General features: G+C 38.5%; 1 protein-coding gene across 1 annotated transcript; it reads right to left on the bottom strand.

Moving 5' to 3' along the window:
* Positions 1–12,990: 12,990 nt before the first annotated feature.
* On the bottom strand, positions 12,991–13,602 carry LOC127103584 (uncharacterized). The gene has a single exon (XM_051040832.1). The coding sequence runs from the start codon at positions 13,600–13,602 to the stop codon at positions 12,991–12,993; it is 612 nt and encodes a 203-aa protein (XP_050896789.1).
* Between the last annotated feature and the right edge of the window lie 594 nt (positions 13,603–14,196).

Genomic DNA, 14,196 nt, shown 5'->3' with positions numbered 1-14,196 from the left:
TAGGCTCTATAGCACCAATCATGTCGATGCCCCACATTGAGAATGACCAAGGCGATGTCAAAACATTTAGCAGTGTTGGCGGTATATGCACTTTGTGAGTATAAATATGACATTTATGACATTTCCTAGCATAGATGAAACAACCGTACTCCATGGTCAACCAGTAATAGCCAACTCTCAAAATCTTTTTGGCCATGGCATGCCCATTAGCATGGGTCCCAAAGGATCCTTCATGAATCTCCTTGATTAACATGTCTGCTTCGTGTCTATCCACACATCTGAGTAGAACCATGTCATGGTTTCTCTTGTAAAACACATCATTGCTCAAAAAGAATTTAGATAATAGCCTCCTCAACATTTTCTTATCCAACAATGTAGCATCTTCTAGATACTCTTGACTTAGTAGATAGCGCTTGATGTCATGAAGCCATGGTTTACCATCAATTTCTTCTTCAATCAGTTGACAGTAGGCAGACTCATCTCTTTGCTCTATTCGAATAATTGGAGATTCATCATGGAATCTGACTTGGTACATTGATGCTAATGTTGCCAAAGCATCAGCCACTTGATTTTCTACTCTTGGGATATGATGGAAAGTGATATCGCCAAAGTATTCAATCAGTTTTACAACATGAGCACGATATGGGATTAACTTTGCATCATGGGTCTCCCGTTCACCTTTGACCTGATAGATCACCAAGGCTGAGTCTCCATACACCTCAAGGATCTTAATTTGGAGATCAATTGTGGCTTCAATACCAAGGATACAAGCTTCATACTGTGCGACATTATTTGTATAATTAAAGCACAACCTTGTCGTGAAAGGGGTAAAGCCACCATTTGGATTCCTTAAAACAGCTCCCACACCATGACTACTATAATTGGAGGAACCATCAAATGCGAGCTTCCATCGAGATCCTGGTTCTGGTCCTTCATCTGGGCCTGGGACCTCACAATCCTTTATCACCATTATATCCTCATCAGGGAAATCAAACTTCAATGACTGATAGTCTTCAACTGGTTGGTGAGCGAGATACTTAGCTAAAACACTTCCCTTGACTGCTTTCTAGGTTACGTACTGGATGTTGTATTCTAACAAGAGCGTCTGCCAACGAGCAAGTCTTCCAGTCAAGGCAGGTTTCTCAAAGATATACTTCATTGGATCCATTTTCGAGATCAACAAAGTAGTATGGCAAATCATGTACTGCCTCAAATGACGAGCGGCCCATGCTAGCGTGCAATAAGATTTCTCCAAAAGCGAATATCGACTTTCACAATCGGTAAACTTTTTGCTCAGATAGTAAATAACATGTTCTTCCCAACCAGTTTCGTCATGTTGCCCCAACACACATCCCAGTGACTCTTCAAGCACAGTTAGATACATGATTAATGGCTTTTCTGGGACATGTGGAATCAGAATAGGAGGCTCTTGCAAGTATTGACGGATCTTCTCAAAAGCTTTTTGACAATCAAAATTCCATTCAATAGCTTGATCTTTTCGAAGCAATTTGAAGATAGGCTCACACGTGGCCCTCATATGTGAGATAAACCTTGAGATGTAATTCAAACGTCCAAGGAAACCTCTAACTTCTCGCTCGGTGCGTGGAGCAGGCATTTCTTGTATAGCTCGGACCTTATCAGGGCCCACCTCAATTCCTCGTTGACTAACGATGAAACCAAGCAACTTCCCTGAACGGACACCAGATGTGCATTTTGCAGGGTTTAATCGTAATCTAAACTTTCTGAGGCGTTCAAACAACTTATTTAGATGGTTCGTATGATCTTCTTCATTATGAGATTTAGCGATCATGTCATCGACATAGACCTCTATCTCCTTGTGCATCATATCATGGAAAAGAGTGACCATAGCTCTTTGGTAAGTTGCCCCGACTTTTTTGAGACCGTAAGGCATACCTTGTAGCAAAAAGTTCCTCAAGGGGTGATAAAAGTGGTCTTCTCCATGTCATCTGGAGTCATCTTGATTTGATTGTATCCAGAAAATCCATCCATAAAGGAGAATACAGCAAAACTTGCAGTGTTGTCTACCAGAGTATCAATGTGTGGTAGAGGGGAATCGTCATTTGGGCTAGCTTTATTTAGATCCCTATAGGCAACACACATACTTACCTTTCCATCCTTTTTAGGCACAGGTACAATATTAGCTACCCATTGTGGGTACTTCGCCACTACGAGGAAACCAACGTCAAATTATCGTTTGACTTCTTCACGAATCTTCAGAGCCATATCTGGTCTTGTTCTTTGGAGTTTCTATTTTACTGGAGGATAGTCTAGCTGAAGCAGTAGCTTGTGTTAAACAATGTTAGTGTCCAGGCCTGGCATATCCTGGTATGACCATGCGAATACATCCACATATTCTTGTAGCAGCTTGACCAATCTCTTTTTGACACTTGCTTTAAGTATGGTCCCGACTTTGTCTTCTTTCTTCTCTTCCTCTGTGCCAAGGTTGATTGTTTCCACTAGTTCTTTATGTGGCTGAAGGGCTTTGAACTCGTGCTTGAGCAGTCTTGCCAATTCGTTAGGGATGTAACAATCTTCTTCACCCTCTTCTTCTGCTTAGTAGATAGGGTAATCAAAGTTATGAGAGAGAGTAGAGTCATTGGATTCAACGGAGTTATCATTTATTCTGCATGTTTCAATGGATTTTTTTAGAAAAGTAAAAATAAAAGATGCACAAATGGAAAAAGATTTGTTTTTGAAAAGATTGCCATTTTTTTAAGAGAAAGCAAATAAATGAATAATAATAATTTAACAAAATGCCTTTTATTCACTGATAATGATTATTTGAAAATGAAAAGGGGCCCTACAACATGATCCATTAGCCTTGGGCGTAGTTAAGGATTTGAAAGGAAAAACAACTGTTATTACTTTGACAAAGGAAAAATTTCAGGGATCTCAACCACCTTCCAATTGTTCAAAGCTGTCTCACACCGGTAAACCAAACATGGCTCATCTTCATCTTCAGTGTTGTCTTCAATTGCATTGACCTGATCTGCATGGATGAATCCTGTACTGAGGAATACTTCATGGATGCTTCGATTGTTGTCCTTTGCAGGGACCCAAACTTCTTTCGTGGCGGAAGGCACATATCCTAAACCGAAACAATCATGCTTTTCACGAACATCAATAAGTTGACCCCAACCTTCAGGGTTTCCTCCTTCAATGCTAGACTTTGCACTTTTCAGAGAAGCGAAAGATGAACAAGCTTTCCCAATAGGGTCCTTCATCTCCACAAAAGTGGTGTTGGCTATTTCAAGAGCTTGGAAAGAAGTTTCCAAAGCGTCCTCATCAGCCTCGATATACCTGAAGGATGAAAGGTGACTGACCATAAAGTCCTCCTCTCCAAAAATGATGATCATTTGATTGTCCATTACAAACTTCATTTTCGGATGTAAAATGGAGGTAACTGCCCATGCAACATGAATCCAGGGACGCCTCAATAAGTAGCTATACGCTGGATTAATATCCATGACTTGGAAAGTAATCAGGAATACATGAGGGTCAATCAATATGGGCAGTTCTACCTCTCCAATCACGGTTCTTCGGGAACCATCAAAAGCTTTCACTATCAAGGCACTGGGCTTCATGGTTGGTCCTTGAGAAGACAACTTGGTGTAATACCCCAAAATTTACCCTTCATTTTTTCATGGAAAGCATGGGATTATGTTTCACACTGCATTAACATCATACTAGGTCATACTCATCGCATACTGCATTAGTGACTTGGGAAATCAGGGTTTGGTTGATCACTCCTTAACAGAAGGAGCCCACACAAAGCAAGACTGAGAATTGAACTTCATTCTCCAAATATACAAGTCTCAAGGTGGTCCAGATATCTTATGGTGGTCTACAGTTCATCAATGGAGGATTCAGAGCTCCCAGAGTGTGCATCTGGATTTAATTAGAAATTAGGGTTTCATGGCTACCTGCTGTAACACCCTTTTTTCTACCCCAAAATACTTAACATATACTCAGAGTAAATAAGCACGCATATAAACAAAAGGGCATCACATCGACGTTTTCAAAAACTAAAAGCTTTCAAAAACCAACATCATCCATCATCAATACATAATACACCTGGTCATTTAAAATAACACATCTCACTTATCATGAATATTCAAGAATATGCGTTCGCAGCGGAAAATAATGAATACTCGTGCAATTTATAAAATGATCCATGTCCCAAACCATGATCATCTCTCAATAATCTCTTCAAGATAACATAAAACCATATTCAAAATATTTGGCACTATGGCCTCTCAACAACAATTTCAAATAAACATACAAAATTAGGGATTTTAACCTAAACATATATCTACCCATTGACCCGATCATACTAACCCATAATAATAAGGATTCCCACCTTACCTCTTCAATTTTCTGGAAACCCTAGCTCTTCTCTTTACTTTTCCTCTCCTCTTTCTCTATTGCCTTCAAATGATTAAATGAATCCTAATTCTCACTCTCCTCCCCTTTATCTATAGTATTCTATTTGGGCTTAAACCATAATACTTCTAATTTAATTAATAGGCCCAATAAGACCTAATATTTAAATATCTCTATTTAATTCAAATAAATTAAACCAACCACATTATACACCAAGTTAATTACTATAATTAATTATTCAATTATATCTCATATTAACTAAATAATTAATTAACATACCAAATCAATTAATATAATCAATTGTTATACTACCTAACAACCAATTAATTAATTAACACTCCACATAATTAAATTAAAATATAATAAATAAATACTAAAAATTGGGTTGTTACAACTCTCCCCCACTTAAAAGATTTTCGTCCTCGAAAATTCACCTCAAACGAACAACTCCGGATACGCTTCCCTCATCTTATCCTCGAGTTCCCAAGTAATATTGCCATTGGTGACTCCGCCCCATATCACTTTCACCAAAGCAATTTCCTTACCATGAAGCTTCTTCACTTCTCGATCTTCTCTAATCTCGTCAAGAATGCCACACGTAAGCTTCAACATACCAAGCTTAACGCACGAAGATGTCGCTTCACAAACCAATCTTCCTTAGCACCAACCTCAGGAAAATAACCGTCTTCTCGAAACATTTGATATACACCCGATTAACTTCTAACCAACACCATCCAGAATCCGACCTCTCTTCGGGTTCAGGAAAAGCACAACATCCTCAAAACAGGTTAACTAGCCAACACTGCACTCTTGCAGGCAACAACATAATGTCCAAGCTCGATACAATTGGAACATCCAAGATAAGCAGACGTTTCTCCCCCACTTATTTCATTCCTAACCTGCCAATGGAAAATAAAACAAGCATCGACAGTGTTCTCACACACATGTCGCATACTAGGGAACAAACCTAATTAAACAACCTGGCCGGACGGACCGACCTGACAAACAGTATTGATCGTGTCAGATACACGAATCAAATACAACAGGATGGAAAACCCTAACGACTATTGACCAACTGGTCGACCATGCTCTGATACCACTAATGTAACACCCTTTTTTCTACCCCAAAATACTTAACATATACTCAGAGTAAATAAGCACGCATATAAACAAAAGGGCGTCACATCGACGTTTTCAAAAACTAAAAGCTTTCAAAAACCAACATCATTCATCATCAATACACAATACACCTGGTCATTTAAAATAACACATCTCACTTATCATGAATATTCAAGAATATGCGTCCGCAGTGGAAAATAATGAATACTCATGCAATTCATAAAATGATCCATGTCCCATACCATGATCATCTCTCAATAATCTCTTCAAGATAACATAAAACGATATTCAGAATATTTGGCACTATGACCTCTCAACAGCAATTTCAAATAAACATACAAAATTAGGGATTTTAACCTAAACATACATCTACCCATTGACTCGATCATACTAACCCATTATAATAAGGATCCCCCCCTTACCTCTTCAATTTTCTAGAAACCCTAGCTCTTCTCTTTTACTTTTCCTCTCCTCTTTCTCTATTGCCTTCAAATGATTAAATGAATCATAATTCTCACTCCCCTCCCCTTTATATATAGTATTCTATTTGGGCTTAAACCATAATACTTCTAATTTAATTAGTAGGCCCAATAAGACCTAATATTTAAATATCTCTATTTAATTCAAATAAATTAAACCAACCACATTATACACCAAGTTAATTAATATAATTAATTATTCAATTATATCTCATATCAACTAAATAATTAATTAACACACCAAATCAATTAATATAATCAATTGTTATACTACCTAACAACCAATTAATTAATTAACACTCCACATAATTAAATTAAAATATAATAAATAAATACTAAAAATTGGGTTGTTACACCTGCAACAGGCAATGTTTGGTGGGAAGAAAAGGGGGCTCATTCATGTCATGATTAGAGAGGCATCTTGGCCTAGGAAGATTCACAATTATCTCACAAAGATCCATTGGCAATCAGTGCAATTAGTTCCTAGTTATTTTTGCCCTAAATTAGGGTTTGGTATAAAATCGGTTTATTTCTGATTCCTTGGGTAAAACTCTTTTCCATGACCCTCCATATGTCCACAAGGGTCTACATATAAAAAATCAGCTCTTTATTTGAGCCAGAGGTGCTTCAATTGATCAATGGAATCGGGAATCAGACAGTTTAGGAAAAGTCAACTATGGGCCCAGAAAAGTCAACTCCTGATATTTTGAAAGTGGAACCTTAAAATCCATGCCTAAGGGAGCCTACATGTGAAATTTGATCAAGGTTGGATCATGGATTCATCATTTAATCAGGAATTAAAAAAAGTTACTAAATTTGGAAATAGTTAACTTTCCATTTAAGGCAAGTTTTCATGGTTGTTGCACCCACTTTAAGCCCATTTTCCATCAAGATGAAAGCTCCATTTGAATCTTTATCCAACATGAAAATTGTTCCTCTTGTTCCAAGCTTTCTAGAGATATAAAGTTTGTTTCATTTGGATTAGAATTGAGAAAGTTATGCTTGGTCAAAGTGAGACATTATTTTATAACACTTAGAATATTTTCTAAGTCCAAAATTTGCAAAATTTGTCAAGACTTATGGGCCAGTTTTCTTGCACTTCAAGGCATCTTTTGAAAATAATTTCTTTATGACAATTGTACCTTTCCATGTCCTCTTTCACATCCTTTTGGAATCATCCCGTTTGGATCATTGGTTTGGGAGATGCACTCATCTAAAGTTGGCATCATGAACTGAATTTTTAGGCAACATTTAGGCCAAACTGGCCCAACCTGTTGGCATGATGAAACCTGCACTTTATGGACATTTTTCACCTCTTTCCACTCATCATTTCAACTTGTGTTCAACATGAAAAATGTTAAGCTCCATGCCCTCTTCCTATTGTTTGCATTGCCTTGCCATTTGGTCACATACTCATCAAGATACAAAGCCTCAAAGTCACCTTGTTGGATTGTTTTCTTGCCAGACCAAGACAACCAATAAAGCTGCAAAATCAACCAACACACTCTTTACCTCATTTGGCCATGTACTTTTGATTACACAACTTAAGTTTTGCCAAAATTAGAGTTTGCTCATACACCTCACTTTTGCACATTTTGCATATGAATCAAAACCAAACATTTCAGCCCACTTAGACACATTAGAGCCACATATTTAAAGCTTCTAAACCCTAATCTGAGGTGATGGAGGCTGGTATTTTCAGAGCAAGCAAGCAAAGGCAAGACCAAGTTTCATTCCTTTTCCATTTTCACAAGTTTCTTGAAGTTTCAAAGCACCTCATTTCCTTCCATCCTCTCCAATACCAAGAGGCAGTGGACCTTACATCCACTAGGTAAACTTTTCAACCCATCTCCATGACTATGGCTTTGTTTATTCCATGCTTATCCTTATGCTTACCTTGTTCATTACTTTTTTTTCATGCCATTCCATGCTTGCTTTATGTTGTCAACAATATGCTATGCATGCTTATGAAGCCCTCAACATGAGGCATTGCTTTTAACTTTGAGTTTGTGACATTATTTTCTTGTTGCATCCATGTTCATGAGGCCATCTTGCTGTTCACTTTTCTCTATGCTAAAGTCACTAATTTTAATAAAATAAAGCACCATGATGTTCTACTCATTGCATACTTGAAATTTGCTTTATATACCTTGTCATTTGGTGCACTACACTGTTAGCATTGTCGTGTGGAAGATTGAAAGAATTTGCTGCATTTTCCGTGTTTTTCTGCATTTTGCATGGGACTAGGGTTTGCTTCTCATGAAGATGATACGTGGCGTCTTCGTGGCCCTTAGATCGTGCGTGTTTCTCTTAATCTCGTCCGTCCGCTCCAATTTTGTCATTTAGTGCTTAAGTGAACAAGCTGACCGGTTGAGCAATGTTCACATAACTTATTTAATAAAATGTACATCATTTGGCTGTCACACTGAACACTTGGACCGGGCCTTGGTTAGCTTGCTGTTGACACCCCTGCGTTTCAGGCCCATCACAATCCATTCTATTTTCATTTTCCCTTTTTTAATTCATTTTATTTTCTGTTTTGTTTTTAAATAATAGAAATATTTTATTTATTCATAAAAATACCAAAAAATACTTTTCACATTTTTTAATGTTTTATTTAATTTATTTTAATTTTTATTTTCATATTTGTTTATTGTTAATATTTTATTTCAATTATTTGTTTCAAATAGTCCATTTTAACACACTTATTTTTATTAATTTTATTTTCATGACTTAAAATTATTTTTCACTTCTGATTTTTGGGATGAGGGTTGACCAATGTCTCATGGTCAACCTGACCTTTTCTTGGAATTTTATTTCCCATTTTTAATTTATTTTGGATTTATTTTTGACCTAGTTTGCTTGGTTGACTTTTCATTTGACTTCTGTTTTATTTCAATTAATTTATACACTAATTCACATTATTTTTAAAATATTTTTGGGGGATGATGATGTACTGACCCCACCTTAGTTAGTTTAATTTTTCATAATTTTATTGATTAATTTACTATTTATTTGATAATTTTCAAGTTGACTTGACTTTTCAGTTGACTTTTCTATGATTGATGTTTGACTTAGGGATTGCTTAAGGCAATTGAAGAGATTTTTTGATCCTTCCTTGTTCATCTCATATGTCATGTATTAGAGGCCTTTCATCTTGATTTTATTTGATCCTTGCATCATTTCTTGATTAAATTATTCATCGATCCTTTGTGTGCATAGTTGCATCTGTCTGATTCATCTGATATTTTTTATACTTGTTTCTTTCATCCATGCTTCTATTGTTTGATTGCTTAACATGTCTATACTTATCATGCATTGTCTAATGCTTCCTTATTTCATTCTTTGATTCTTTGATTCAATTACATATCTGTTTATATCTGATTTGCTTGATTAACTGTGGCCTACTTGTATGATGTATGAGGCATTTTATTCTTATTGTTTGATTGCCATGAGCAACCCCCATTCATAACAAATGTACCCCTCTCCCATGAAGTGTATAATGTTTATTCTTTCATTCCTTATTCATCTGTTAATACAAGAATTAAAATGAACATCCGATAACCATTTCAAAATAAGATCCAAACCTCAATCCAACGTCGAGTAATCATTTTCAAAACTTAACAGAACTAGCACGTATTCATCCATCCTTTTGTAAGTCGATTGCTTCATGCATCGCCATTTCTCTTGTAAGTCGATTGCTTCATGCATCACCATCTACCTGTAAGTCGACTGCTTCGTGCATCGCCATCTACCCTTACCTTGATTCCTGTCCTTGCTCCATTCGTCGATTCTTGTTCCGTTTAGGTAACACCCATTAGGTAGAACCCTTTGTATGATAACAATAGGTAGCATTGCCTTTTTCCTTTGTATGATAACATAGGTAGAATTCCCTCATTCTTTTGTATGATAACATAGGTAGAATTCCCTCATTCTTTTGTATGATAACATAGGTAGAATTCCCTTATTCTTTGCATGCTAACATTAGGTAGAGATTCCCATTTGTAAATCCTAACACATAGGTCCACCTTGCATGATAACTCTAGGGCAGAGCTTCCCCTTTTTTTAGACCTTCCGTGCGTCTCCGATCCTGTGGCATGTCCCTCCGTCCTATTGCAAAGAGGTAACCGCCTAAGACTCGATTCAGCGAGCTGCGAAACCTACTGCTAGGACGTGAACGCATTGCCCACTCTCCTTTGACACAACTGGTGTCCTCCTTTGTAAGTCCATGTTCAGTTGGCAACCCCTAGTTAGTCGAACTACAACAACTCTGATTCTCATTCCAGATGAGATACGTAGGCATGAGATGCGATGTCTTGTCGAGTTTGACTAACGACTAACAACTAATCCTTGCTTGTTTTCGCCCTTGTTGCGATTCTTTTCTCTCGCCCTCGTTGCGATCGAGACCTTTCCCTTTCTCTTGCCCTAGTTGCAATCGAGACCCTTGTTCCCGTAGTTAGCTGAACTACGTTTTGCTCTGATTCTCATTCCAGATGAGATACATAGGCATAAGACGCGATGTCTTAGCGATCACACTTCTCTTTCACCCATAGGTAGACGAGCTACGAAGACTCTCATTCTCATATTCATATGAGATACGTATGCAGTGGATGCGACATCCGTGCGAGTCATTTTCCTTTGACCCTTTTCTTTTAGTAAATAGTACCTTAGATAAACACACACCCTTTAGACGAGAACAACAAGAGTGGATCCCGTAGATATGGATGCGTAGGGGTGCTAATACCTTCCCTTCGCATAATCGACTCCCGAACCCAAGATTTGGTTACGAGACCTTGTCTTTTCCTTTCCTTTCTCCAGGTTTTCTTCGAGCGTTTCCTTTCCCTCCTTTGGGATAAATAACGCATGGTGGAGACTCTTCTGTCATTCTTTCTCGCCGGTTGTTTTTTCGCGTCTTTTTTTTAGGTTGCGACACTTGGAAAGTGTTCTCTTTGGCATCACATTGAAAGAAGATCCAGTATCAACCAAAACTCTTGCCAAAGCATCATTTTTTCACTTCAATGAGATATGGAGAGCACGATAGTGATTTTGTCTATCTTCAGGTAATTCCTCTTCACTAAAGCTTAAAGTATTGCAAGCTGTGATGTTTGCAACCATTCCATCAAACTGGTTTACTGTTATGCTTTGTGTTACATGAGCTTGGGCAAGCACCTTCAAAAAATCCTCTCTATGGGCTTGATAGTTCAATAGCAGAGACAAAATATATATCTTAGATGGTGTCTGATGCAGCTGATCCACAACTTTATAATCACTTCTCTTTATCAACTTTAGGAATTCAACAACATCTCCAGAGTGGTCCACTTCGGGTTTTTTAGTAGGAGCTATAACTGTAGATTCCTTGGCTGGCACTTGAGGAGTCACATTGAATTCATGCGTATAAATTCGACCACTAGGGGTCATTCTTCTCATTCCTGCAATATTGGTGACGTCTTCATTCATAGTTTCTGTCACTTCACCATCTTCACTTCCTTCAATGATCTTATCCATAGCGGTAATCTCATATTTCTAAGGCACAACGTTGGTGCTTTCATATGGAAACAGCGTAGGCATACAGATCACAATAGGTGACATATGACTATTCGCAGGCACCACTCTCCTACTATAGTAAGGGATTTCAATCGGTTCAGGTAAATTAAAACAAGGTTCAATCACTGACACATCTTCATTATTTGCAACACTGGAGATTTGAAGCACTCCTTTGTTCATCAAGTCTCGAATATTATCATGTACCACCTGACATCCCCTTGGATATATGGCGCACTTTTCACAACTGTCATGACTAACATTAATCAGGAAAACTTCCACCAATCGGGCATGGAATGTTGCCAAAAAAATTTTAACATCATCAACCTTCTCAACCATAACACCATCAGAGGCATCTTCAATCGCGTTCACTGTAGGGTCTCCACGGGGGGAAGAGGATTATTCTTCACGTTTGGTCCCATATCCCTAAAAGACAGAATCTTGCTATCAATCAGCTCACGAACCCTATGCTTCAAAGCATAGAAACCCTATAGGTCATGCCCGGGAGAACCCTCATGAAAAGGACAATGTGTGTTAGGGTTGTACCATTGAGGCAAACGATCAGGTGGAGGCCCCATAGGTCTAGGAACTACCAAACCTTTTTACAACAGAGAGGGATAAAGCTTAGTATATGGCATTGGAATTGGATTGAAGGTCGCCTTATCCCCCTGTCTCCTGTTTTGATTTTGAGCATTTTGTCTTGGAGCTTGAGCTCTCGACTGTTGATAGGCAGGAGTGGCTGGTGCTTGCTGATAAATTGGGGGAGCAGGAGCACGTTGTTGAGATGGAGTTGGTCGATAAATTGGAGCTGGTTGATAAGTCTGAGCAGGTTGTTGATTGAAGACGGGCGTCACATCGGCTAAGTACGGTTGTGGGGCATACTGAATGGGATATATAGGTTGCTGATATGGAAAAGGTTGTTGAACATACTACTGTTATGAATATTGTTGTTGATGTCTTCTTCTTGGAGGAGCTCTTCCTTGGCCACTAGACACCGCATTGGTCTCACCTTCCTTCTTTTTGGGAAACCCTCCATATAAATTCTTTGGATTAGCACTTGAAGTTCCAGCCACAACCATAAGTTTACCATTTCTCAAACCATATTCAACGCGAGCTCCTATAGCAATAAGCTCGAAGAAACCCAAGGAAGCACTTCCAACCATTTTCTCGTAGAATTGGGGTTGGACAGTGTCAATGAATAATTCAACTAGCTCTTTTTAGGCAAGATGTGGTTCAACTTGAGAGCCAGTTCTCTCCATCTCTAAGCATATTCCTTGAAGGACTCCTTGTCACGCTGGAACATGCTTTGCAACTGTCTTCTATCAGGCGCCATGTCCATGTTATATTTGTAGTGTTTGATGAATGCGTCTGATAGGTCTTAGAAGCATCTGATCCTACTTTGATCCAAACTCAAATACCATTTGGAAGGAGCCCCACTTAAGCTATCTTAGAAACAGTGGATCATCAGCTTGTCATCTTCCACGTGAGCAGCCATTTTACGGTAATACAAGATGAGATGGATCTTTGGGAAAGTATGCCCCTTGTATTTGTCAAAATCCGGAGTTTTAAACTTAGTCGAAATCACCAACCCAAATACAAGGCATATTTCTTTGGCGGCAGAACCAAAGACATGGTCTCCTTCCAACGCTCGGAACTTCTTCTCAAGGAGTTGCATATTCTCCTTCACTTCTCTGAAATCTTCAAGTCTCACTTCATCACCACTAACGGTTGATTCAGTAGTCTGATATAGGTGATGTTGATCTTCAAAATGAGGAATATGCCTAGTATTGGCAGCTGGTGAAGCAACAATGTGGATGACTGGGCGTGCATCGGTGTAACCCGGCAATGGCACAACTTGTTGGACAGATTGCCCCATGTCATGCACTACCTCTGCTCGAGGGATGAAGTCGTAAGGTAACCCATATGGAGGTAGGGTTGAAGGTAAAGACCTCTGAAGTTGGACTTTGACTGCTGGGCCTGTGATCTCCGAAATCACGGTCGCTTGTGGAGCTTCAAATCTGAAAGTCAAAGCTTGTAGCATTTCTCTCATCTGGGACATGCCTGCCTTGATTTCATCTAATTCAGCTCTAACTCGGGTGCTTTCTTGTCTTATTCAGCCATCCTTAGTCTTGCTCGGGCGCGAGTATTGTACGGGGGTTGAAGATTCAACGTGAAACTGGAGGAAGAAAGGACGGAGTGAGACTCTATTTTGAAAATGAATGAATGCATGTATGGATGCATCTTGTTTGCAAAACTCTTGGTTAATTTCAGTTATTCATTTCAAAAATTCCATAACATTTGTTCGCAAGTATTCAAAGCAATAAAGCAATAAAACACAATAAAATGAATCCCAAAAGCGATTTTTTTCATTAATTTAGAACAAGGTTCAAATACAAGCAAATGCCTACGGCATACGGGCCTTTTAAACCGTAGCAAGGTCGGTATTCATCCCCTCCAACATCATCTTACAAAATTTAATGAAATTATAAACTTGATGCAGGGTGTTCTCAAGACACATGCACCAATCAACTTCTTGCAATTTCCCAGGTAACTCTTGCATGATGGAATTTGTAAATCTGGACAGCCTTAGAAATTTTCCCTTCCACTCAGCATAAAGTCCCTGGACGTCTTGAATGATGTGCAAGTCTTCAGC

Source organism: Lathyrus oleraceus, chromosome 7, assembly GCF_024323335.1.
Source record: "Lathyrus oleraceus cultivar Zhongwan6 chromosome 7, CAAS_Psat_ZW6_1.0, whole genome shotgun sequence".
Taxonomy (NCBI): domain Eukaryota; kingdom Viridiplantae; phylum Streptophyta; class Magnoliopsida; order Fabales; family Fabaceae; genus Lathyrus; species Lathyrus oleraceus.
The sequence above is the reverse complement of the archived record's forward strand: the minus strand, read 5'-3'. Positions and strand labels throughout refer to the sequence as shown.

Excerpts from the sequence above, each read along its gene's own strand:
- LOC127103584 (XM_051040832.1), bottom strand. The coding sequence starts at position 13,602 with ATGTCCCAGATGAGAGAAATGCTACAAGCTTTGACTTTCAGATTTGAA.